The sequence below is a fragment of the Myodes glareolus genome, chromosome 8 (assembly GCF_982192425.1).
Source record: "Myodes glareolus chromosome 8, mMyoGla1.1, whole genome shotgun sequence".
NCBI lineage: Eukaryota > Metazoa > Chordata > Mammalia > Rodentia > Cricetidae > Myodes > Myodes glareolus.
This window is the reverse complement of record NC_142033.1, coordinates 2,070,615-2,096,292: the sequence shown is the minus strand read 5'-3', so window position 1 is coordinate 2,096,292 and position 25,678 is coordinate 2,070,615. Positions and strand designations below refer to the sequence as shown.

Below are 25,678 nucleotides of genomic sequence, written 5' to 3'. Positions count from 1 at the left end.
TTTGCAATTTTAAAAGACATTGATCTTGAAATTTAACCATCATTTTACTTTCACAGGATCCCCCAGAAAGAACGTCGCCCCCATGACAGCTGGAAGTAATTCTAGAGAACGACGTCCCCTCTCCCAATAAAGTTTGTCCTTGGGTTTAGGGACATCATTTAGGGGTTGGTTATAATTAGTATACGGTTGAGGGTTGGGGGAGGAATTTTATAAGCACAGGAATCTTAAAAAAAAAAAAAAAAGGAGGGATAATTGGATTATGGGATAAATAGATTTGTACTTGTGAGTTATTGCTTTTAGACAAACATATTGGTATCGATTCTTATATATTGATACAAAGTTAAATTATGTTGACTATTTTATGCATGCATGCTTCATGCTTCTACCTCTGTTTAAAACATTTTTATGTATTTGTATATATATATTGTATTGATATATGTATATTTACCATATTGCATTGTACACTTCTACCTCTGATTAAGATACTTATATATTGTTTATGTATTGATATATATTTACCATATTGCAATGTATACTTGCACATTGTTTATATTTGGAGGTCTCATTGTCCTCATTTATTGCACACTTGTTTATTATCTCAGTCTTTAAGTTAGATAGATATTGAGAATTATATAGATCAACAGTCATCTAAGTTTGTCATTTATAATTAGACTAATCAGGTTCTTTAGATATATAGAGATTATATTCAGTATAGATAGATAATCTTCAACCTCTTCAAAGAGCTGTAGAAAATGGCCTTTAATCTAATTCAGAGTTCTATGGTAGGGAGACACAATCACTCCTGGCAACACTGATCTATGCCCGAGAGAATGTTGAGCACCAAAGACACTCCACCTGGAGCCTTTCTTCTTGGCAGAACTGGCCTTTGGGTAAAGAAATGCTCATACCTCAACTACTGACAGAGTTACAGAATATCCGTAAATGGATAAAACAAGACTGTCATATCCTGCCAAGACAGGGTAAGATAGTTTTGAAGTTTCTTGCCTTTGAAAATGGTATGTCAGTTACATCAGGCCTTAGCCAAAGTTGGTTGCTTCAACGCTGCAAATGTGACTTTGGGTGTTTGTCCAGGTAGCCAGTTGTCTCTGCGATTTGTTACATGTTCTGGAAGTTGTTTGATTGCACTTCCTAATTACTCAGATAACATTATTTCCCTTCTCAGATCTTCGATGGGATTGAAGATTATATAAATGTAGTTACTTTCCTTTCATGACTTGGTCAAGTTATTTGTTATACAAGACTTAAGCTAGTTAGAATAGGATATTTGTATTTATTGTATATAATTTCGTAGGTTTGTACTTATTGTATATAATTGCATAGTAGGCTTAGAACTCTCTTACTTAAACAAAAGGGGGAGATGCTGTGGGAGTTCCTTCAGCTCCTTCAGCCAATCGCCGCTGAGTTACCAGCCCATTGGGGCGTGGTCTCTCCCTTTAAAAAAAGCAGCGGCTGTCCTCCACTCTCTCTTTGTCTTCCGGCTCCGTTTCCGGCCCCTGGACTCCTTTCCTGTTCGCGCGGAGGGGCTGTTGTCTGGGACGGTAATCTGTAAGTTTTTTCCCCTTTGAATAAATAACCATTCTATTAATCATAATTCCAAACTGGTGTGGGATTGTCTGTGACTTACGCCTTCAATGGAGTGCTCGAATTGGAGCTGTGAGACACCATGCCTGGTTGAATCGTTTTATCTTGGAAATATAACATTCCAAAAGCTGTGAAAAACAAAACCATATCTAAGACATCTTTCAGTGGCCAGCATAATACCATAAACAAAATTTGTAAGCAAATAAAGAAAAAACTATGTTGGAGAGATTGTTTTAATTTCATCAAATATAAATGAGTTATCAGCAACAAAACTACTAAGGCAGAGAAATTTAAACTTCAAAGCTTGGAAAGAAAGTCTGTTAGCTTGAGCTGTGGAGATTTTGGTTGTCATTCTTTCCAACACTAAAGTGTGTACGAATCCTGTATGTTTTCTCATTGCGTATCTGAGCGCAGCTTTTCTCATTAGGCAGTATCCTTAGGGGTGAGCTGACCACCAGAAAGGTGTGTTAATCAAGGCTGCTACTGGTGCCATGTCAAACAGTATCTTTTTGCCCTGTTCTGAACTGTTTGCCACAGGAGAGTGTGCACTAGTGAGATATTGCTTGGGGAGGAGAAACTACGCGTGGTTCACTGCTGACTGCAACATCCGTTCACACTGAAGATCATGGTTCTGTGTGAAGAGTGGGAATGACAAGCCTTCGCTGAAAACAGGAATGGAAGCGTGTGTCAGCCTGCAGTTCCGAACGCAGCAAAACTATCAAAGGGCGTGGAATACAAGCAGCATTTTGTCACAGAATGTCAGTCCTCGATGTACACTAGGGTGGCCCCGTTCTGTTTCTACGTGGTCTCTGCCGTGGATGTGCCGCAAGACAGTAAGATCAGGTGATCAGATGTAAAGCTTTTGTTTTGTTTTGTGTTTAAGCGGAGTTTGCATAGATATTTTTTAGTAGGAGGGGATTCGAGGGAAGATTCTTAGTTACTTTTTGTGTTAGTTACTTTTCAATTGCTGTGATAGGGCAATATAGAAGAGTTATTGGGGGCCTACAGTTTCAGAGGCAGACAGGCATGGGAATGGAGCGATAGCTGAGAGTTTACATCTTGATCCACAAGCATGAGGCAGAGAAACCTAATTAGGAATAATGTGGGTTTTTGAAACCTCAAAGCCCAACCCCAGTGATATACCTCCTTCAACAAGGCCATACCTCCTCATTCTTCCCAAACAGTTCCACCAACTAAGAACAAAATATTCAAATATTGGGGCCATTCTCATTCACACCATCAAATTGCTCATGGAAAGGTTTTTAATGGCCAGGCTTGAAACAGGCATCTCACACTCACAACCCATTGACCACAACCCAATCTCTTGGTCACACCTGACTGGAAGTCTGGAGAATTGAGAGTAACACACAGCCATTGCTAGCTCTTGGCCTCATGAGAGTTTAGGAGATTTGTATGGATAATGAACATGGAGAAACACTCAGCTTTTTAGATATTGAGGAAAACAAAACTGAAGTCATATATAATAGTGATCTTAACTCATTGTTAGCTAAAATAATATTTTTATCATCACATGTTGGGGAGGACTAAAGGGAACTCATACACTACCAGGCCAGACTCAATGCACATAACCATTTTGTAAAATATGCTCTTTTGTAAAATCAAACAGTTGTATATTCAGCTCTCTTTGATTGTTATGCAGTAGCTCCCTCCAAGCATATGCCCCAAAGAAACCATTACAGATTAGGATATTTGAACAAGAACATACAAAATACATACAAACAAGGATCATAAAAAGAGAGAAAGAGAGAGAGAAAGAAGAGACACAACCCAATACTATAGATCAATGCAATAGCATGGAGTGGAGACCCCAGAAATGGAACTAAAGAGTTGTGGCAAAGGTGCAATCCAATAGACACGAACTCAGTAGACACGAACTCGATAGACATGAACTCAATAGACATGAACTCAAAAGACATGAACTCAGTAGACATGAACTCAAAAGACATCAACTCAGTAGAGACAGGTAGCCTTTCCAACAAGTACCACAGGAGAGTCTAAGATACGTGGATGTCAAGTAAAACCTCACATCTTATACAAAAACTGCATCACAAACAATATTAAGACAATAATACAACTTAAAAATCTTTAGGCTCCATTGGCAGGGCCACGAGTTTTTAGACTTGTCATGAAAAGGATGAATAACAAATGGGAAAAATGACAAATTTGACTTCACTGAGATTAAAGCTTTTTTTCCCTGAAAAGAAATACAAATTAGGGGAATGAGAGGCCATGTTGTGTTTAATAAGGGTTTGTAATAATTACGACGAACTGTCGAGTGCATCTGTGGGAAAGCCTACACAACAAAGGATGAAAGTGTCTGTGGGAGAGCCCAGCACTGGTTCATGCAAGGCCCCTGCTTCCATTGTGGGGTTGGAGAGCAACACTGAGCAGAAGACTTGTCTAGCCGCTCTGACAAAGAAGAATGACATGTGACATGTGACCACACGGAAGAGGCCAAATACTAGTCACCATTAGAGAAATAAACACACATTAAGTTTTACTCTTTTATTGAGCATTTAAGTCAGTATACAAAGTAGTAAGTTTTATTATGGCATATTCGGATATATGTGTTAGTTCGTCCTAAATCATCAGCCTCCCCAGCTACCGTCCCCCATGCTCTGCCCTCTGCAACTCCCTTCCTTACTGAAGACAGTACTGAAGACAGCACATTCCTTCCACAGTGTTCTCTCTGTGCCTCTGGAATGGCTGGAATTAAGAAGAGTTCAGTACCTAGTGCTGTCAAGAATGGGACTCAACAGAGACACTCTCACATTGGTGGTGATTCCAAAATTGAATGGTCACTTTTTTTTTTTTTGAAGTAGGAACTGAACACAGGGCCTTAAGGATTCTGGTTTGCAGGCTGCAAGGCCTCTACCCCTGAGCAGCCAGCCATTCTGAAAACCACTTTGATTATCTCAGGAAGCCACCTGACCTTGGCCTGACACTATCATCTCACTTCTGGGTGAAATGAAAAAATAAAAATGTTCACACAAAAAGCATTTTATGTAGATGTAGTTATAACAGCCCTAAGTTATACAGATGGGAAGAACAGGACAGAGATGGCTCAGCAATTAAGAGTATTTCTTTTCAGAGGACTTGAATTCAGCTCCTAGCGGGACGGGAGGAGGATGCAGACCTAGCCACCTGTAACACCCCCTCCAGAGGATCCAACGCCCTCTTCTGACCGCTGTAGATGCTTGGAGAAACCACACACACACACACACACACACACACACACACACACACACACACACACACTGGAAGGGAGGGGAGGGGAAGGAAGAATGGAGAAAGAATGTTTCTTAACTGGGGACTTGATAAACTATTGTGGTACCTGCACCAATAGGAATAAGAAGAGTGAAGGGAAGTTGGGGGGGGGAATTAAGGAGGTGAGGGGGTGAGGAAGGACACCTTCCTTGCTAAGGGCAGGGGAACGAACCAACTGGTCGCCTGCACCTTGGTCTAAAGTGCCCTCTGCTCTTTTTTCTGGCGGGGGCTGTAACTTCGAAGAAACAGTTAAGTTGAAGTTGAACAGTTAACATCTGCAAGAGACTGTCAAGGGTACCTACCTGAAGAAACAATGACCGCAATTTAGCACAAAAGTCCCTCCCGCCCTCCGTGGTTCTGGCATCCAGAAGGCCTGAGACATTCCAGGTTATCTGGGAACCAGGGTTTGAACCCGTTCAGAGCAGGACGCTTTCGGCTGGACCCCCAGCATGGCGTTCAGCTCGGCGCTAGCGAAGTGGCACGGGCGGGCGGAGGACAAGCCGGGCCTCGCTCGCTCTGCGCGGTCCCCGAGGCCTGGGCGCGCGGCGTGTGCGGGGCAGGGCGGGCGGACGGGCGCGCGGGGAGGGCGGCAGGCGCGGGAGGGACGCCGCAGCTCGGCTCCCGCAAGGCCGCCCCATGGCCCCGCCGCGCCCGGCTCGCCTGGTGCCCGCGCTGCGCGCCCTGCTCTACTGGTCCCTGGTGTACGGCTACTGCGGGCTGTGCGCCTCCGTCCACCTGCTCAAACTTTTGTGGAGCATCGGCAAGGCACCGGCGCAGACCTTCCGCCGGGCGGCCCGTGCACACCCGCCCGCGTGCCTCAACGACCCCTCCTTGGGGACCCACTGCTACGTGCGGATTAAGGTGAAGGCCGGCGCGAGCCCGGAGCGCGGGGAGGGAGCGTGACGCGGGCGAGGGCCGTGGGAGCCGCGGGCTCCAAGGGCGCTGGGCTGATTCTTCCGAAATGCTTCCCGGCTACCGGGACGCTACGGGTGGTGGTGGGGGGACCCCAGGGAAGGCAGGAGGGATAGGGCTGGGGCTTGTACAGGGGCTCTGTTTATGTCTGTCCGCTTTCTCCTCATCGCGCTGGGGGTGGAAGCGCGGGGGGAGACTATTTCTATGTGGAATTTCTCTAACGGATCCTCCTCCTGCCGAAGCAACTCAGAATAATTCTACCCCCCTTTCCTACTGCAAGGAGAAGCCGCCTCCTGTCACCCTTTCTGCCTTTTAGGGCTCGGATCAGCTGCAGAACAACGCTCCTGGCGATGTCCTGCTGTCTTAGGCTTGTCCAGATTTTGAGATGGAGCAAACGGACAGTTCTTTGGAAAGTCATTTCTGATTTCGGATGACCTAGGCAGCACTAAACAGAAAACAAATGGTGTGTGTTTGTGAGCAAGGCCGATGTGAGCGCTCAGGGACTAAAGGAATGGAATAAAAAGTAGGTGTCCACTCTCCTTAGTAGAGCTTCCTTCGCTCTGCTTTGAAAACCGTACAGACAGATTGTCGTTGACAGTACTTGTCCCAACTTCGGTCACAGCCCACAGACGTTCTATTTCCTGACGCCAGGTGGTGGAGTGAAATCGTCCCTGTGACACGCACTGCACTCTGACTCACGAGCCTCTCAAAGGCAGCATACGAGGAGATATTTATGTTACTGAGTCCTGACTTTCCGTCAGCAGCAAAATTCCCCCGTAACTGGGATTCAGAAAGGCAGGAGAAGCCTGAAACAGATGAAAGAATCAAGTGCCGTCATGTTTGGAAAAAAACAAAACAAACAAGCAAAAACAGAAAAATGAACCCGACCAACGAACTTAGAACTTAGTATAATTCATTATCATAATTATCGACCTGGCAAATACCTAGTACAGTAAAGTAGTGATTAAATCCAGTCCGACGACCATAACATTTCATTCTTCAAGATTCAACCACCACTAAAACATTTTTTAAAAGATAGCAGCAAAGTCGCATGTGTTAACTTCTGGCTTATGGAGAAAACGCAGCCTATGGGTCATCGTGAGTTCCTGACCCTGGTTATGCCAGGCAAATGCTCTGCCACTGAGCTACAGCTGCACCCTTCCCAGCTACCTTTATGACTTGCCTGACTTGTTTGGACCTCGTTTGTGGGAGGGGATTGCGGTGCTGGGAACCTCAGGTCTTGAAAAACAAGCGCTCTACCGCTGCACCTGGGCCTCATTTTCTAAATTTGTAAACGACAGAGTTGAGTGAAATGACCCGCCAGACTCTTCCACGTCAGAGTCCAGGGTCCGTGCTCAGCTTTTGACTTCTACTACCGTTCGTACTTTCACGGATTTTGCTTTTCTTTCGTTCTTCCCTGTTTTACTCTTCCTGGTGTTTGCTGCTCTTGTTCCATTCCTTTTCTTTTCCTGGGGCTAGCTTGTTTCCCACGTGCTCAGTGAAGTCTCGGGCACTTGGTATATTCCGCTGTTAGAAGCACACACGGGAGGAGCCATATATGAAACACTGAAGATAAAGTGTGGGAAGGAGATCCCTAAAAATAAGAGAAGGGTGTGAATTACATAACTTCTGACGGGAGCTAAGCAGAGTACATGAGATAGTCTTAGCAAAATTGAAATTCAGATCAGAATTATTTACATATCCTGCAGGGGATGAAAGCTACACTGTGAGGTTGCTGCAGAAGCTCAAAATACATACAATGGCCTCAAAATACATACCCAGAACAAAGGAGGGAGGCATTGTAAGGGAATACCCCAGAAGGTGAATTGGTCCATTTATCCTATTGACAACTCACGTTGTTAAATTGATATTTATTTCTTAATGCTAAAATAATTCAAGTGAGAATGTTTTTGGCCTAATGGAAATTCTAAATATCTTAGTTTGATGATGCCTGTTCCCATGGTTTCAGGATTCAGGATTGAGATTCCACTATGTTGCTGCTGGAGAAAGGGGCAGGCCTCTCATGCTGTTGCTTCATGGATTTCCGGAATTCTGGTAAAGTTACCAACTAACTTCTTCTCCTTCGCATTAACACTCAGCAGCCTGGCTTAGTTCACTTGGTGCTGCAATAAAAAACTAGGATTCCTTTTTCCTTAGGTCTGGAAGCTGGTGTGAGGTACCATGTATCAAGTCCGCCCAGGATAGAAGGTAGAAAGGCAAGACAGCAGCAGAGGGTGAATTTCTGCTTAACCCCACGAGGTCAGGATCGCTCACGCCATAACACGGCTGACAAGTTCTACTCCGAACACTTCACAAGCAGGGTTAAATGTCATCGTGAGTTTTGCAGAGGCAAACAGTCTAACTGTAGACTTACCACAGGTCACTTTCTTGTAAGGACAGATCATTTCCCAGGGTTGTGAGTGACTCCTGAAGTCCCTGAAGCCACAGCAATGGTTTCCCTCCTGATCTAAAAGTATAAATACATATGACCATCCTAATTATTTCAAGACAGCATCTTGCTGTGTAGCCCAGGCTAGCCTTAAACTCAAACCTCTTCTCATCCAGCCTCCAGCTGTCACGCTTCCTTTCAGGGAGATTTAAAAAGTCTTCTAATGTTTCGATTTTCTGAAATTTCAAGTTATAAAACAGCTTCTGCAGAGTAGCTACTCCGGGTAAAATAAAATACAGCCCGGGTGAGGGAAGGAGGACTTGGCAGGAAGCCCGAGGCTTTGTTGAGAAGGCATGACCACAAGAACGTATGAATGTAGGCTCTATTACAGACCTAAATGTTTTAAAGTAAAAGAGAAAATTTCTATAGCGAAAGATTCATAGTGCTTACTATTCTAGTCTATTTATGTGATTAGAATAAATAGGTGTGTGGTTAGACTAAAATACCAGAAGAGAAATTTACTTTCTACCGTTCTAGAGGTCAAGATGTTCAAGATTAAGTCCTTGGGAGATTCGGTGTCTGTTAAGAGCCCAGTCCCTTTTCTCAAAATGCTGCCTGGTTGCTTTGTCCTTCAAAGGGACTAATACCATATCCTCACGCAGTAGAAGGATAGGGAGGGCCTAGCTAATTCTCTTGAGTGCTTTATTTAATATCATGTATGAGGGCTCTGACCTCATGACTTAATCCCTCTTTAAAAGCCTTCCTCTTAATACTATTGAGGTTTGAAAGAAAATGGCACCCAAAGAGAGTGGCCTTCTTGGAGGAAGTGTGTCACTGTGGGGGCAGGCTTTGAGGTCTCTTTGGCTCAGGCTTCCCTCAGCATGATTGTCAGTTGACTTCCTGCTGCCTGCAAGTCAAGATGCAGCACACTCTCGGCTCTGCAGGCCTCCCTGCTCCCCACCATGATGATAATGGACTGGACCTCTGAAACTCTAGTCAGTCGCCCCAACTGAATGTTTTCTTTTTAAGAGCTGCTGTGGTCATGGTGTCTCTTCACAGCAATGAAAACCCAAACTAAGACAACTGTCATTTTGGCAAATTGTTTCAGTATATGAATTCAGGGGTATTTACACTGGCCATATCAGTGATGGAGGTGGATTTTCCCATTCTCTAACAATCCTAAAGGACCCAAATAAAAACAGATGTAAATAACACCCAATTAAGAAAAATTAGTGTATTTAAGAGAGATAGAAGAGGCTGAGGTGAGAAGAAAGTCTTTGTTGTTGTTGGTGGTGGTGGTTTGTTTGTTTGTTTGTTTGAGACAGGGTTTCTCTGTGTAGCTTTGGAGCCTGCCCTAGAACTCACTCTGTAGACCAAACTGGCCTCGAACTCACAGAGATCAGCCTGCCTCTGCCTCCTGAGTGCTGGGATTAAATGTGTGTGCCACCACCACCCAGCAAGAAAGTTCTTTTTGCTGGCAGACGGGTATGACCCTCAGATGAACTAAATAGGTTAGGGAGTGTTTAAAAAAAATGATGTTTTCTGGGTTGACTCAAAAGTAGAATATTCGCTAACATTTGAAAAGCCAAAATCTCTCTCTTACTGTCCCATGGTGTCTGGAATGTCTACCATTACAAATTCTTCATTTTATTTAAAGCCTTGAAAACACTGTGTCCTGATTTTAAAGCAACTCTGAGAGTTTATCTGGAGGTTTTGTCAGGCATACGCAGCTTCCCACCTACCATTGACCAGAGAAAGGCCCTGCTCTACCAGGGAAGTTTGTCCTCTTCCACCCGCCACAAAGCTTCGGAAGGCTTCACGTGGAGTGGTGAGGAAGGGCTCAGATGTTCCACCCAGGCAGACAGATCAGTCACATCAACACTGGTGATAAACAGGGTGGCAGAGTGTCACAGCCAGATTGCTTCTGCAACCTTAAATGTGTCTTGCTCACGGAATATTACCTTTAGAGTCATTATTTTATGATGAGAGCCTATGGACTATCCACAGATAGTCTATCCACAATCTACCCAGCACCCAATTTCTATAGTGCAAGAGGCCTGTAGGTATCATCCAAGGGAAGATCTCTACCCACTCAGGGTTTAGTTGAACGAATAAACATGGAATTGTCTTCTTTTCCTCCATCTGAAAACAGCCTAATTAAGAAGGAGAAAAACACCCAGTGCAATTGAGACATGTATAGGGAATTGCCTCACAGAGTGCATGATATGACCGCTTACTAGTATACATTATTCTAAAGCACGAATCAAATTTGCCTAGAGCGGCAAAGGCAGGGAGTTCACTTACGGTCACAGGAATGTCCTAGTTGGTTTTTGTTGCCAGCTTAAAGAGGGAACCTCAATGAAGACTTGTTAAGAACAAATCGGCCTGCGGCATGTCTATGAGAGATTTTCTGAACTGCTAATTGAGGTAGACGATCCCAGCTCATTATGGGCGGTACCTTAGCTGGGCAGATAGGCATGGGCTAGATAAGAAAGCTAGCTGGTTACAAGAGAGGGAGGAGTCTTCTTCCAAGGTTCCTGCTTCACTTCCTGCACCAACTTCCCTTGGTGATGGACTTCGACCAGGACTGTAACGTGAAACAGACCGTTTCCTCCCCAGACTGTTTATGGTCAGAATGTTTTTATCACCGTGACAGAAAAGCAAAATAGAACAGGGACCCAAGATATCACTTATAATATTTTTGCAGAGGTATTGTGAGGATAGAATCAAAACGTGTGAAAACCCCTTCATGTGGCCCCAGTCGATACTCAAAATCTGTTCATTTGGGGACTGGGAAGACGGCTCAGTGGGTAAGGCACTCACTGCTCAAGAATGGGGGTCCAACATCCTCTTCTGGTCTCTGCAGACACGCAATCACACAGACACAGACACACAAAAGTAAAGAAAATAAAAAGAAACCCTTACAATAGTCTCTAACACCTAGAGTGCCAAGCAGCCTACTGAACTATCCATACTTAACATTGCTGCCTGAGACTGTTGAGCAGTGGCAGTATTTAATGTGTGCTATTGCATGGGGACACAAAACAGCAGGATCCTGCATCTGCTTTCTTAAATGCACAGGAAGCGTTAGAGAACATAACACATCTGTGGGAACTTTAGCTAAATCAGCCCAAACTGGGGATGTTTGGCAGAAGTGGTATTTCTCTCCCTCTGCCTCAATCTGCATCTCTTTAAAAATATTTCGAGCTGACCCAGGCAGTTTCTGTGAGTTGCCTCCATCTGCAGCTGCCTGGAATGCGGCCATCCCTCCCATGCAGAGGCAAGTGTGCACGCCTCGTCCTGATCTCAGCACAGCGGCGGCGGCCTCAGCCTCCACGGAAAGGACAGAAAGGGTGCTCCACACCTCAAAGTGTCTGGCGTGGAAAACCACGATCCTAGATTTTTTTTTAACAGAAGTAGCAGGGGAAGAGGCTGTCTTGTTTGTTTCCTCTGCTGTTGTCTAAAGGTGCCACCAAAGCTAAGCATGGTGGCACATGCCTATGATTCCAGCGTGGACAGGCCAAGACACAGGAGCCTGAGGCCAGCTGGGTCTACACAGTGCTAGTACCAGGCCTGACTTCTAATAAGTTCCTATTCAGGAAACCAATAACAAAACCACTGTCACACACACACACACACACACACACACACACACAAATGTTTTTTTAAGATAAAAAGTATGAAAATAGTTTTGTTTCAGTATCATAAGGGTTGTAGTTTTTGCAACATGTGACAGAGGGTTTACTTTTGTTTATATGAACAACAATGCCATCTGTCACTACAGGGATTCCAATTTTCATTTGTGGCTGAAATGTGAGTCAAATTTGTTACTATTTATGAATTCCAGGAAAAAAAGATGTTTAAATTATTCTTTAGAGGCTGGTAGGAGGCTTAGTAGGTAAGGTGCTTACTGTGTGAACATGACAGCCTGCGTCCAAGCCCCAGGACTCTTGTAAAAGGCAGGCACCACGCACATGACAGCCTGCGTCCAAGCCCCAGGACTCCTGTAAAAGGCAGGCACCACGCACAAGATGCCAGCGTGGAGGCAAACACAGGCAGGTCGCCGGTTCACTGGCCGTCCAGTTTAGCCTGATCTGCAAGGATCAAGCCAGTGAGAGACAGACCCTGTCTCAAAACAAACAAACCAAGGCGGAGTCTGCAAAGATGGCTCACAGTTCATTGCTGCTCTTGTAGAGGACCTGAGTTCAGTCCTCCACGTATCAAAGAGTTCATAACTACCTGTAACTACGGCTCTAAGGGACCTGAGACTCTTCTGGACTCCACAGACATCTACGGTCATGTGCACATACCCTTCTATACAAACACACACACACACACATACACACACACACACACACACACACACACACACACATACACACCTCCCCAGTCCGTAATTACTGTATTTTTTACTTTTTTGAGGAATTTACACAGGGGCTATACCAGTTTATATTACTAATAGCAGTGTGTATCAGCTTAGGTTTCCCTGGATCCTTAACAGCTTTTGTTTTGTTTTGTGACAGCCATTCTGACTGGAGTAAGATGAACTCTCAGTGAAATTTTCCCTGCCATCAGCCTGATGATCATTATTTTCAAAAAGTTTTGGGCCACTTTTTTTTTGAAAACTGTTTAGTTCATTTGGCAATTTATTGCTTGAATGATCAAGGACATTGTTTTTTTTTTAGTTATTAGTGTAATCTAGATATTAACCCCTGTCAGATACATCATTGGAAAAGATCTTATCCCATTTCAGGCTGCCTGCTCAGTTTATTGATTTTTTTAAATTTTGCTTTGCTGATGGGAGCTGCTGGCAACCAAATTAGGGTCCTCATGAAGGGCAGTGAGAACTCTTAACCATGGAACCCAGGCCCTCTCTCCAGCCCCTGGCTGTATGTATTTCTAGGCAAGTTAAAATTATGCCTAATATGGCACATTGATTTTGTGTTCAAATAACATCTAATATAATTGTATATCTAAGATGTCATAAAAATGTACATATTAGGCTAAATTTCTGTCTTGAAATCCCTAAGTGAATTTAAAATGAACATACCGATGTATAAGACAGAAAATCAGCTGGGAGTGGTGGCGCACGCCTTTAATCCCAGCTCCCAGGAGGCAGAGGCAGGAGGATCTCTGTGAGGTTTAGACCAGCCTGGTTTATACAGTGAGTTCCAGGACAGCTAGGGCTACATAGGCATTAATCATAACTATTTTGTCCCTTCTGTCACGGAGATTTTCCTTTAGGTAGTTTTTTTTGTATCTGACATTTCAGCATTTTGTTGAGGATAAGGAGTGATGTACTTTCTCCCATTTCTGTTCATCTGTGTGCAGCTCCAAGGCTCGTTTACCTCATCTGTGTACTGTCCATTGTAACATCGAGGGGCTGGCTTGTTGGAGTTTCTGTCCCGTCCAGTACCCCACAGCCGGCAAACCCCCCAAAATATCACACAGAGGACTCCATAAGATTATAAAACTGATTGGCCCATTAGCTCAGTCTTCTTATTAACTAATACTTACATCTTCCGGTAACCCATAATTCTTGTCTGTGTTAGCCATGTGGCTCAGTACCTTTTCCAGCTGTCAGCACACATGTTGCTTCTTCGGTGGTCTGGGAAGGAGTGGCTGAATGACTTTCTCCTTCCTGAAATACTCCTGTTCTCATCACCCCGCCTCTACTTCCTGTCTGGTTGACCTGCCTGGCCAATCAGCGTTTTATTAAAATACATGATTGACAGAATACAGATAATACTCCCGCACCATTTCCCTCTTTTTTTTAAAAAAAAAAACAAAAACAAAAACAAAAAAACAAAGGAAAATACCCATAGTCCATTTGTTGGGAATGTGGGCACAGTATTTCAGGCGACTTCCTGCTGGTTGGGGGCGCTGATAATCTTATGGGGACCTAAAGAAAATTTACAGTTATAACCAAGTCCTGACTGGAGTATCTTGTGAGTCTTGATCATCTCAGGCAGCAGTCTTGAATCTGTTCTGGATGTAGAATTCAGACATCCAGGCCATCTGTTCCTTCCGAAGATTTCTCAGGTGGTCTTCCTTGATCAAACTGGATTTTTCTTATCTCAAAATGAATCCACAGCCTTTCATTTTCTGTGGAAACAAAAGCAAAATCTCTTCTCCAAAGTAACAAACTTTTTGACTTCAATTTTGAAGTCAAGGTATTTTCAGAATACCTATCTTGGATTAATTCAACAGCATTTATAAGCAAATATCTTTTAGCAGCTGTTGCTGCTTCCTCAACATTCAAACAATTCAAAGAGAGCATAATAGCATACAGTATCAAGATTCTCTGTGTACTTTCCATCTTTATGCGACTTTATTTTAACCTCTATTTCTTTTATTTTTACTTTTACTTTTTGACACAGGTTCTCTGTATATCTTTGTCCTAGAATAACTCTGCAGACCAGGCTGTCCTTGAACTCACAGAGATCTGTCTGTCTCTGCCTCCCCAGTGCTGGGATTAAAGGTGTGTGCTATCACACCTTGAAGTCACAGAGGTCTGTCTGCCTCTGCCTCCCAGGCATTGGGATTAAAGGTGTGTACCACCACACCCAACTACTCCCTTTTTTCTTTTTTACTTTTAAGAACTTTAACCTTTAGCCTGCATATATTTTTAACACACTGTAAACCATTTAGAGGTTTTCTTCCTCTTTGAATCTCTCTTTACTGTATATCTCTCTTTTTCTGACCACATGAGCCTTTAATTTACTAAGCAATATGGAGAGCCGTGGCTTTAACGGCTAAATCCAGCCCTTTCTTTAGTTTTCCAGCCTCATGGCAGAGGTACCGCTGGAGCCATTTTTATTGCCACAACTCTATGGCGTTTCAAGGTTCCTGCCAGCAAGCAAGCTGCAGCATTCTGCTCACAGACCACACTCAGTCTGACTGCCTGCCTGAAAGAGTCAGAGACTGCCCTGGAAGGACAGCCCAGAAAGCCGGCATTTTAAAATGGCACAGCTTTTTACCTGCTACGGCTGAAAACCGAAAAGCATGCGTTCAGTTTTTCATCAACACCATTTAAGTGTTTTGTGGCAGGACCTCTTAAAAGAGCTGCAAGGTTTTGCAGCTAAAGCTGAGTCAGGAAGCCTCTCTTAGATGAGAGCCTTGCTTGCATCTAGCAAGTAGAGCAGACCTGAAAGATTGCTGCTACCAAGAAAACATGCTTTACTCTATTCTTTCCCAAGCTTTCTCAAGCTTTCTGTGGATACAGTTATCCATGTGGGCGCCATTCGTAACAGTCCATCCTGCTTCCCTTCCTCCTCTGTGTCTGTCTGGCTGGCCCCTGGATGATTGGATGGCCAGCTGCCCCTTTCTCCCTTTCTGTCCATCAGTTTTGCCTATCTTTCCTCTGCCTAGCTATTGGCCAATCAACTTCTCCCCACCCCTTTTTCGTTGTTGTTTTCTTTTGTTTTGTTTTTTGAGACAGGGTTTATCTGAAGCTTTGGAGTCTGTTCTAGAACTAGCTCTCATAGACCAGGTTGACCTCAAACTCACAGAGATCTGCCTACCTCTGCCTCCCAAGTGCTGGGATTAAAGGTGTGTGCCACCATTGCCCCACTTGTATTTTAAGTTCTAAGTCAACTTTTGTCACAGAGTCTACACGTTTTTAACCATACCCATTATACTTACAAATTTTAAGGTAAAAAAAAAGTGCACAGAATAGACATATAAGTCTTGAGATATGGGTTATCTCTTAGCAAACATTTTAGGCAGTTAAATTTTTTAGTCTAATTTTTTTTAGCTACTCTACCTTGCTTTTGTTTCATCTTGTTTTGTGTTGTCGCAAGTGAAGTGCCTGACCTGACATAGGACAGAAACTTTCCAATTCCAGAGCCAACTTTTCAATAAAGCAGAAGAGCATAGATCAATATTTCAACATTATTCATACCCAGAAGATATTTCCAGTAACTAGAAAACTCAAAGATAAGAAATTCTGGCTATCAAAGTAGCCATGGCAAGCTGAATTTGGGCCTGGGCGGGGGACACAAAGCTTCCCAGGGTAGCATGCTGGACAGGGGCTGCCCACATTGCCCCAACTCAGTAGCATTGTAGTAGCAGCAGATAGAACTCGGTCTCATTCCCATGACCACCTGTAACCAGGAAAGATTAATGGGGACACAGAAACACATACAAGAGATAAAGACAGCAAATATGAAACCAATAAAAACAACACAGAACATACAAGAAATGGATATAGCAAAAAATGAAACCAACAAACACAGAACATAAAACATTCATGCAGTCAGAAGCAATGGGTCAAAAAGAAAACGTGGCAGCCTCCTTCATTCATGTATTTAACTGGCCCTGACTGGGACTGACATGTTAGCTCCCGGTATCCAGAACAGGCGGTGGTGTGTCAACTCCCTATTGCCCTGGACAGGAGAGGACTATGTTGCCAGACCCACCTCCCCACCCCAAATCAAAATACCACAGAATCATAAGAGATGTCATAAGAAAGGTTCCTATATCTTTACTAGGAGAGGCCTCCATAGACCGGCATTTGTTGGTTTCTTTTGATGCAGCCATCCACTCAAACAGTCTGCCTAACGAAAGGCATTTCCCAGACCCTTGTACATCCCCCAAGGAGCTGCTCTTCAGTCCCAGAGGGCCCAGAGGGACGGGTCCAGCTTCCAAATTTGACTTGGGGCCTTGATCTCGATGGGGCCTCCAAATGTTAACCCCACAGGTAGGAGGAGAAAGACCACTAACACAAATCTTGTACAAATTAATTAAAACAAGTTTTTTTATTCATGTACACAGGCTTTCTCCACCTAAGGTGAAGTTTAAAAGGTCAGCACTGGACACGGAGAAGATAAGGGTTTTTATAGCTCAGAAATTGGGAGTTTCTAAATGGTGGATTTGGTGAGCAAACAGGCAGAGTTACAGGGTTACGTACGCATAGTAAGTTAGTCATAACAGTCTCCTGAAATAGACATGGATGCAAGGTGGCAACTTTGTGAAACAAAGGCATGGTCGTGTTTCCCGGAACAGGCAGCACAGAACCTTTGTAGTTAAGGTTACAGGAGGGGCATAAACCAGTCTTTGAGAAGCAGATAAGTAATCACAAAGAAGAGTGAACTGAGTTTGTTTTTACTAGAAGATGGCGTTCAAGATCAAGATGGAAGCAGACTGGTACATGTGTGTATGCACAGACATGCATACACATAATTTAAATAAAATCAGTTTTTAGAATAAAGATGAACCTGTGTTTACTTAAGATTTTTTTTTCTGTGGAGACAATCATAAACCATGGGTGCAAGCAGGAATATCAGAGCAGTCAATTGTTAAATGTTGCCAACACTGGACAGTCGTAGTGACCACAGGGCTTCAGCCAAGCCCAGATGTCCCTGCTGGCCAGCCGTTCCCTTTTGTATTTCATAAGAGTACCACAGAAAAGGGCACCATAACCCCTGGAGTCAGAGTTACAGACACTTGCCAGCTGCCCAGGGGGTTCTGGAAACCAAACTGGCCCTCTGTAAGAATAGTTAGTACTCTTAAATGCTGACTGCCAACATCATTGTTCTGTTGGATTCTTTCAGTCTTCAGACCTTTTCAACCATAATTCCAACTGTTGAAGTTACTGAGTTATTATTGCTGTATTATAGAATAATTTGAATATTGAATATAAAAAATTGAATATTGAATAATAATAATCGAATAATTTCAGTTGTTGAAATTACTAAAAACAAAATACTGAGCCCTTTTTGACTGTGGAGTAAGGTAAGTCAAATCTACTTTAGAGGGAAATAGATTTTCATATAGTAAGTTTTCAAAATGACAGACTCGCCTGGCTCTATAGTATGAAATTATCCTGTTTATATTGCCCTGCCAAAGCATTGAGCCAGATAAGCATTTAGATATTTGGCAAAATTCTTAAGCTTATCTTCCTTATTATTATTTTAAAGGGTCAAGACATTTTATTCCATATATAAATTCAATCTTAGTAAGGTAAGAAAATATATATCAATTTTGTATGTAATACTTCGTAGTTTCTGTGAACTCTGACCCCGGCTCTGAGTTTCTGGAGATCGGAAGGAGATGAGTGTTGCTGATGATGATGAGTGGAGGCTCTTTCTCACATGGCTCTCTTTTCCCTGTCATAACATGCAACTATATAACTTTTTTTAATAAGAGGGTTTTTTGGTTATTTTTGAAATAGGGACTTATGTAACCAGAGCTCACCATATCACTGAGGATGACACTGAACTTCCTTAAAATTTTTATTTATTTAATTTTGTGTGTGTAGGTATATATTAATGAAACATGGGCTTTCAGTGTCCACACAAGACAGAAGTAGGCGTTAGATCCTCTAGAAGTGTAATTATGGATAGTGACAAGCCACCAAGTGGGTGCTGGGAATAATACCCAGGTCTTCTGGAATGGCAGCCAGTGGTTTAAATCACTGAACTAGCTTTCCAGCCCCTACAAAGTTTTTTAAAGAATAATTTCTGACTCTTTTCCACTTAGGAAGTCTTTACTGTTCTGATTTGTTGGTTGGTTTTGAGACAGGGTGTCATGCTGACCAATCAGAATGGTTTTGAGACAGGGTGTCACTATGCTGACCAGTCAGAATGGTTTTGAAACAAGGTGTCATTATGATGACCAATCAGAATGGTTTTGAGGCAGGTTGTCATTATGATGACCAATCAGAACAGTCTTGAGACAGAGTATCATTATAATGACCAATTAGAACTGTTTTGAGGCAGAGTGTTACTATGTTGACCAATTAGAACGATTTTGAGACAGGGTGTCATTATGCTGACCAATCAGAACCATTTTGAGACAAAGTGTCATTGTGCTGACCAATCAGAAGCTCTGATAATGTTGCTCTTCCTATTAGTCGACATTTATATATTTTTGTGCATGTGCATGTACACCGGCACATGCATGGAGGGGAGAGGAGAAACTGTGGGAATGGGTTTCTCTTCCTACCATGTTTGTTCTCAGGGTCCAGATCAGGGAGTCAGTCAGTCTTTACCCACCGAGCTGTCTCCCCAGGTCCACATTCTTAACGTTTCTTTCCCCCCCCCCTCAGGTATTCTTGGCGCCATCAATTGAGAGAATTTAAAAGTGAGTACAGAGTCGTTGCGCTGGATTTGAGAGGCTATGGAGAGTCAGATGCACCTGCTCATCAAGAGAGTTATAAACTGGACTGTCTAATTGCAGACATAAAGGATATTCTAGACTCTTTAGGTAGGTTAGCCTTTTGAATATTATTTATGTGTGCATATGTGTTTCTGTGTCTGTGTGGGTGTATGCACACATGTGTATGTAGGTACCTGAAGAGTCCAGAAGAAGGCACTGGAGTCTTTGGAAGTCACAGGTGTCTGTGAGCCTGCCCCAGGCACTGGGATCCACATTTTAGCCTTCTGATGGAGCAATAAGCACTCCTAACCCTAACTCATCTCTCTAGTCCCAATTTATCTTTTTTTTTAAAAAAAGAAATCATTAATTCTTTTTAAAAGATCTATTTATTATTTCTAGTTCTGTAAGTGTTTTGCTTACATGTATGTACGTACACCATGTGCATGCCTGGTTCCCACAGAAGCCAGAAGAGGGCACCAGATCCCCTGGGACTGGGATTAGGGTGGTTGTGAGCTGCCCTGGGTGCTGGGAACAGAACCTGGGCCTTTGGCAAGAACAGCAGGTGCTCTTCATCGCCACAGTATCATCGTCAATTCTTTCAACTGTGAATCGACCTCTTGTTTTTCGGGAGGATGTTTTATATCTAGCTAACCTGTTATCAATGTCCTGGTCACATAATTCTGAGTATGCAGCACACACTGTTTGTGTGAGGAACTTAAGTTCCTGTACTCTGAGCATTCGGCTAAGAATGACTTTCAGAACCTGCGTTTAAAAACATACCTTGCTTATGACTACAGCTATTGTTCAGTGATAGGCTGCCTGGTTAGCATGCCCAAGGTGCTGGGTTCTATCCCTGGTATATTAAGAATAGTGAACCATAACCAACAGACAAACTTCCTCTCTTTTTCAGGGAGAATAAGGGAAGGGCAATCTCATTTGACTGGGACAAAAATAGATAAAGACATATTGTTTATCATTTTAAGAAAATTACACTCAGAAAGTTTCTTTCTTCAGAGCATATACCTAAATATTCATTTAAAAACCATTATAAGATGCAGATGCACTTATATGGTCTCTCTTGTATCCATCAACTACAGCAATACCATGTGAGAACCCCTCCCCCCAAACTCTGGGAAAGGCAACCATGCCATGTATTCCTATGATCAGGGTACTACAGGCATCTACAGGCTGGGTGTGGGTCCACACGGGACCGGTTGGCTTCTCTGTATGACTTGAGCCATGGCCTCCAAGTCAAGGAGATAGGTAGGAATAGACGGGGTCTTCTCATGACAGAAGCTGGCAGAGCTGGTAAGAGACTGAGCCCAGCCACGTGGTATAGTTCAAGTTTTGGCTAACAGCCCACAAGGCAAAGCAAGTCACACAGTCAAGTCACACAGCTACCAAAGGACCAAAGCCAGTCACATGGCCAAGCCTAACATCAAAGGGGCACACAGTGTATTTTTTGTACAATAGCCATCCAATCTACAAACTTTACTTTGACTAAAACAAAACAACTTTGCGCTGCAATTTGTGTGTTTGTTTATGTTTATATTGAGAGGGACACATGGTTGTGGAGGTCAGACAACACCTGAGACTCAATTCTCCACCATCTCCTTCCACCATGTGTGTTCTGGGGTCAAACTCTGGTCCTCAGCTTGGCAGCAAGTGTCATTCTCTGCTGAGCCATCTCATTGGCCTGCCTTTAGTGTGTTGAAATAACATGGGGGGGAATACCACTAAATTAAGACGGTAAGAGTATCATAATATAATTAAAGTATAGATCCAGTCAGTAATTCTAGAGGGATGGATGGGTGAAACCTGAGTGTATGGGTTTTATTATTGTTGTCGTCTTTGTTTGGTTTAGTTTTTGATTTTTTTTTCTGAATCTGACAAAATAACACAGATTCTGGCATTGATTTCAAGTATATATGCTTCATTCATACATGCCAATAATTCAGTTAGAATAGGCCTAAATTGGTGATCACAAAATCCTATAGCCAAACGATAATAGAAACAAGAAGACTGTGTCTGTGTGTGTGTTGGGGGGGGGGGTGATGTTTGCAAGTGCGCATGCATATGTGTGTGTTACTTAAGCCATGGTGAGAAAATGCCAAAAAGGAATTACAGACGAGTCTTATCCATATGCACAAAGAAAATCCTGTAGGGATCTCTCCTAATCAATAGCCTAAACCTAATTCACATCATCATTATGATTACCTTGAATGAAACTTGCACATTCACGTGTCGCTTAATGACAGGATATGTTCTGAGGAATGCATCATTAAGCAAGTCTGTCGTTATGCCGATATCACGGTGTGCTGACACAAGGCCAGGTGGCATCTATCAGTCCTTGAATGTGGCCTCTGTACAATCAAGATGATTAGCAAGCAAGAGTTGTACGACATTCTTGCTGGCAAACCACAACATACTGTTTTATAGTAAATGGTTTTTATTAGAGGAAGAATACTCTAAAACAGCAATAAAAAGAGTAGTATGTTAATAATATAAATCATGCGCTGTATCGCTAAGACAGCTAACATTGAAACTCTATCCCAAATAATCTTATTTATGACCTACTTACGTGCGGTCTCTACCACAGCTTCCAGAAACAGGTCTATAAAACCAAAACGCAACTATTTCAGATTTCTTAAGAATACTTTTTTTATTTCCCTCTAACTCCCCCAGGTCCCTCACATTTCCTTCTTTCATGTCCTCTTCGTTAATTCTATTTTTTTAAACGCACTAAGTCCAATCAGCATTGCCGTCTGCACATAGTGTGGGGCTCAGCGCCCGAAGCACGGGCAACCTAACAGCAGTCACAGACCTAAAAGAAAAGTGGCCCCAGTCCCAGAAGCCATTCTTTGCCCACAGTCAGCCCTGCTTCAGCGCCCTTGTTTGCCAGTACCTCAGGAGGGGTAGAGTCCCGTGAGCCATTCTCCCATCCCCAGTAAATTCGCTGGCCGGACTGTGCGCATGCGCAGCGGCTGCCACGTCGTGTCTAGAAGACGGCATTGCACAGCGCCATTCTCCATCCTCCCGCATCATTCTTTCACTCCCTCTCCCTTGCTGCTTCCTGAGCTGTGGTGCGGATGGCTTGATACAAAAGTCCCACTTAGAATGGAACACTGAACAGTCACCTATTCTCAGCGCTCGGACCAGCGTCTAAAGTACAAACAAGTTTTAGGATTACTGGGCTCAGTAGCTCCTTATTTTATTTCTTGAGACAGTATGTTATATAACCCAAGCTGGCCTTGGACTCCGCTTCTGGTATCCAAACATACTGGAATTATAAGTGTGAGCACATGCACACGCACATACACACTCACAGGCACGCACACAGGCACGGATACACACACGTTTTTAACGTGTATAACTTGTAGGGGATATTGGTGAAGTAGTGGTAAGAATGGTCTCAGGAATGTAACTCTTAGGCGAGATAACGATGTCACCACTTGCTTCTTTACCATGATGTCAGCATGTTTCTCTGGGTCACAGGGTACAGCAAGTGTGTCCTGATTGGTCATGACTGGGGCGGCATGATTGCCTGGCTGATTGCCATCTGCTACCCTGAAATGATAGTAAGGCTGATTGTCATTAACTTCCCACACCCGAGCGTGTTTACAGGTGAGTTCAAGCTTTGTTAAACCACCTACTTCCCTATCACCACGGACGTTTTGGATTAAAAACAGCAAAATTTGGTTAGCATAATCTTTAATGGTTAAAGGAAGCCTGGGCATGGTGGTTCCTATCTGTAATCTCAGTCCTTGGAAGTCTGAGGCAGGAGGATAAGCTACACAGTGAGACTCTTCCTCAAAGAGAGGTAACAAATCAACCAATCAATCGATAGACAAATAAATAAAGTGAACCAACTAAACCAAGATGGAACATGATACATGATGGTAGATACCTTTTTATTTGTTTGGTTTTTTTCAGACAGGGCCTTACATTGTAGCCCAGGCTGACCTGAGCTTTCAATATGCCTGCCTCATTCTCCCAAGTGCTGGGATTAGGAGCACTGCCGTGTGTGTGTGTGTGTGTGTGTGTGTGTGTGTGTGTGTGTGTGTGTAATTGTGCATGGGGGAAATCAAGTCCAGTTCTCTACAATTGCTAGTGAGGCACTCTATCAGTGAACTACAAAGCCAGCCCAATACTTTGGTTTAAACTTTCCTGGAAAAAAAATGCAAGAAAATTTAGCTTCTTACTTTCTTGTATAATTTTCTTATTTTTTGGACACCATTTCACTTAACTTGGAGAGGACTAAGGGAGGAAATGTTGGCAGTGCTTTAAAAGTCACACATCCTGGCAAAAAGAAATTATTTTTTCTGGGTGCTTTAGCTGTTGAACGCAAATGTATTTCTAATTCTAACGGTTTGACCTCATGACCTCAGGACTTCTTTATTCTCTTAAAATTATTAAAGACCTTGGGGAGACTGTTTACCTGTTATATCTATAAGTGGTTACTACTTAGGAAATTAAAACTGGGATATTTAAAACATATTTATATATCCATTCGTTTAAAAAATTTATTCCAGGTTCACATAAACACTGCAATTTGATGAAAACTAACTAAACCACACAAAAGAACTAACGACACTAAACAAGAATTAGTGAAAAGAATGTTGTTTCAAATTTTACAAATTTTTTTAATTCTGGCAAAACAGAAGACAGCCGGGCTCTCTTCTCGGCGTCTGTCTCCAGTCTGTTGTGATCTGTTCCTAGAGCAGAAGTGTGAGAAGAAATCTGGGCTTACACAAGTCTGCCAACATCCCCATCTTCTTCTTTTACTGGTCCATGTCCACTCCCACTCCCAAACCCATGGCTCCTTCTTCTTTTTATTTTTTCCTTTTCTGTTTATTTTTATTTAATTTTTTTTATTTTACATACCAACCCTAGTCCCCCCCCCCATTCTCTTACCTCCCACCTCCTCCCATCCCACCCATCCACTCCAGAGGGGGCAAGGCCTCCCTTGGGGAGTCAAGGAAGTCTGGCATACCAAGTTGAGGAAGGACCAAGGACCCCACCCCCGTATTAAGGATGAGCAAGAAAGACAAATATAATATGTATTCATTCATAAGTGGATATTAGACATAAAACAAAGGACAACAGGCTACAATTTACAACCTAGAGAAGCTAAGTAAAAAAGAAGAACATGATATGGGATATTGGCCCCACGTTGGGCGCCAATTATTAACGAATCAATCCCACACCAGTTATGTTTTAAGGGGTTATTTATTTGGCGGGGGGTAAAACTTACATACACCATAAACCGTCAGGAAGGGAGCCTAGTCGCTGGAGCAGGAGCTGGGAGCAGCAGCCGAGACTGAGCACCGGAACCAAGAGTCGGAACCAAGAGAGACCTTATCCGGAACTGCTTCTCTTTTTAAAAGAGAAATATACCACGCCCCAGTGGGCTGGTATTTTAGCAGCTATTGGCTGACGGAGCGGAAGTCACTTCCCGCTGCACTGTGGGCTCCTGCTTCAGTGATTATTGGTTGAGGCAGCGGAAGTTACTCCCACAACAAGAACACTAAGAGGGACACACATGGAGGCCCCAGGAAGGGAAACAGCTAAGGTCTCCTGGGTACACTGGGAGAGGGTAGAAGGGGTGGGGATGGGAACATGAGAGATGGAGAAGGCTGAGCTCGGGGAGGGACACACATGGAGGGCCCCAGGAAGGGGAACAGCTAAGATCTCCTGGGTACACTGGGAGAGGGTAGAAGGGGTGGGGATGGGAACATGAGAGACGGAGAAGGCTGAGTTGGGGGAGGGACAAAGGAGAGCAATGAAAGATATCTTGATATAAGGAGCCGTTATGGGGTTAGGGGAAAACCTGGTGCTAGATAAATTCCCAGGAATTCACAAGGATGACCCCAGCTAAGATTCCAGGAAATAGTGGAGAGGGTGCCTGACCTGGTCTGTCCCTGTAATCGGAGTAGTGGCTACCCTAACTGTCATCCTAGAACCTACATGCAGTAACTGATGGAAGCAGATGCAGTGCCCCACAGCTGAGCACTGGGCTGGGCTCCTGGAGTTCAGCTGAAGAGAGGGAAGAGAAAGAAGGAGGGAGGGAGGGAGGGAGGGAGAGAGAGAGAGAGGGAGAGAGCATCCATGCTCCTCTAAGAATAGGTAAGACATCTTTCCAGTAAAAATGGTATTCCATTAAAACAAAATGAAGAGCCCACTCATTAATTCAGCTGCATGATGTTTTTCTTCCCTTTTTGTTTTTGAGACATAACTCTGATTGTTCTGGAACTCACTATATAGATGATGCTGGCCTCAAACTCACAGAGATCTACCTGCCTGTGCCTCCTGAGGGCTGGGATTAAAGGCATGCGCCACCACACCTGGTCACAAGCCCTTCTCTTGAGACCACCTTTACTTCTGGGT

General features: G+C 43.4%; 1 protein-coding gene across 1 annotated transcript in view; it reads left to right on the top strand.

Annotated features, from left to right (window-relative positions):
* Positions 1 to 5,511: 5,511 nt before the first annotated feature.
* The window catches only part of Ephx4 (epoxide hydrolase 4), a 32,031-nt gene continuing 11,864 nt past the window's right edge, over positions 5,512 to 25,678 (top strand). Inside the window, exons 1-4 of the mRNA XM_048447097.3 lie at positions 5,512 to 5,751; positions 7,772 to 7,857; positions 19,242 to 19,399; positions 22,787 to 22,915. Of these exons, the coding sequence (XP_048303054.1) occupies positions 5,527 to 5,751; positions 7,772 to 7,857; positions 19,242 to 19,399; positions 22,787 to 22,915 (598 nt within the window). The 5' untranslated portion in view covers positions 5,512 to 5,526. The remainder of the gene's footprint in view (positions 5,752 to 7,771; positions 7,858 to 19,241; positions 19,400 to 22,786; positions 22,916 to 25,678) is intronic.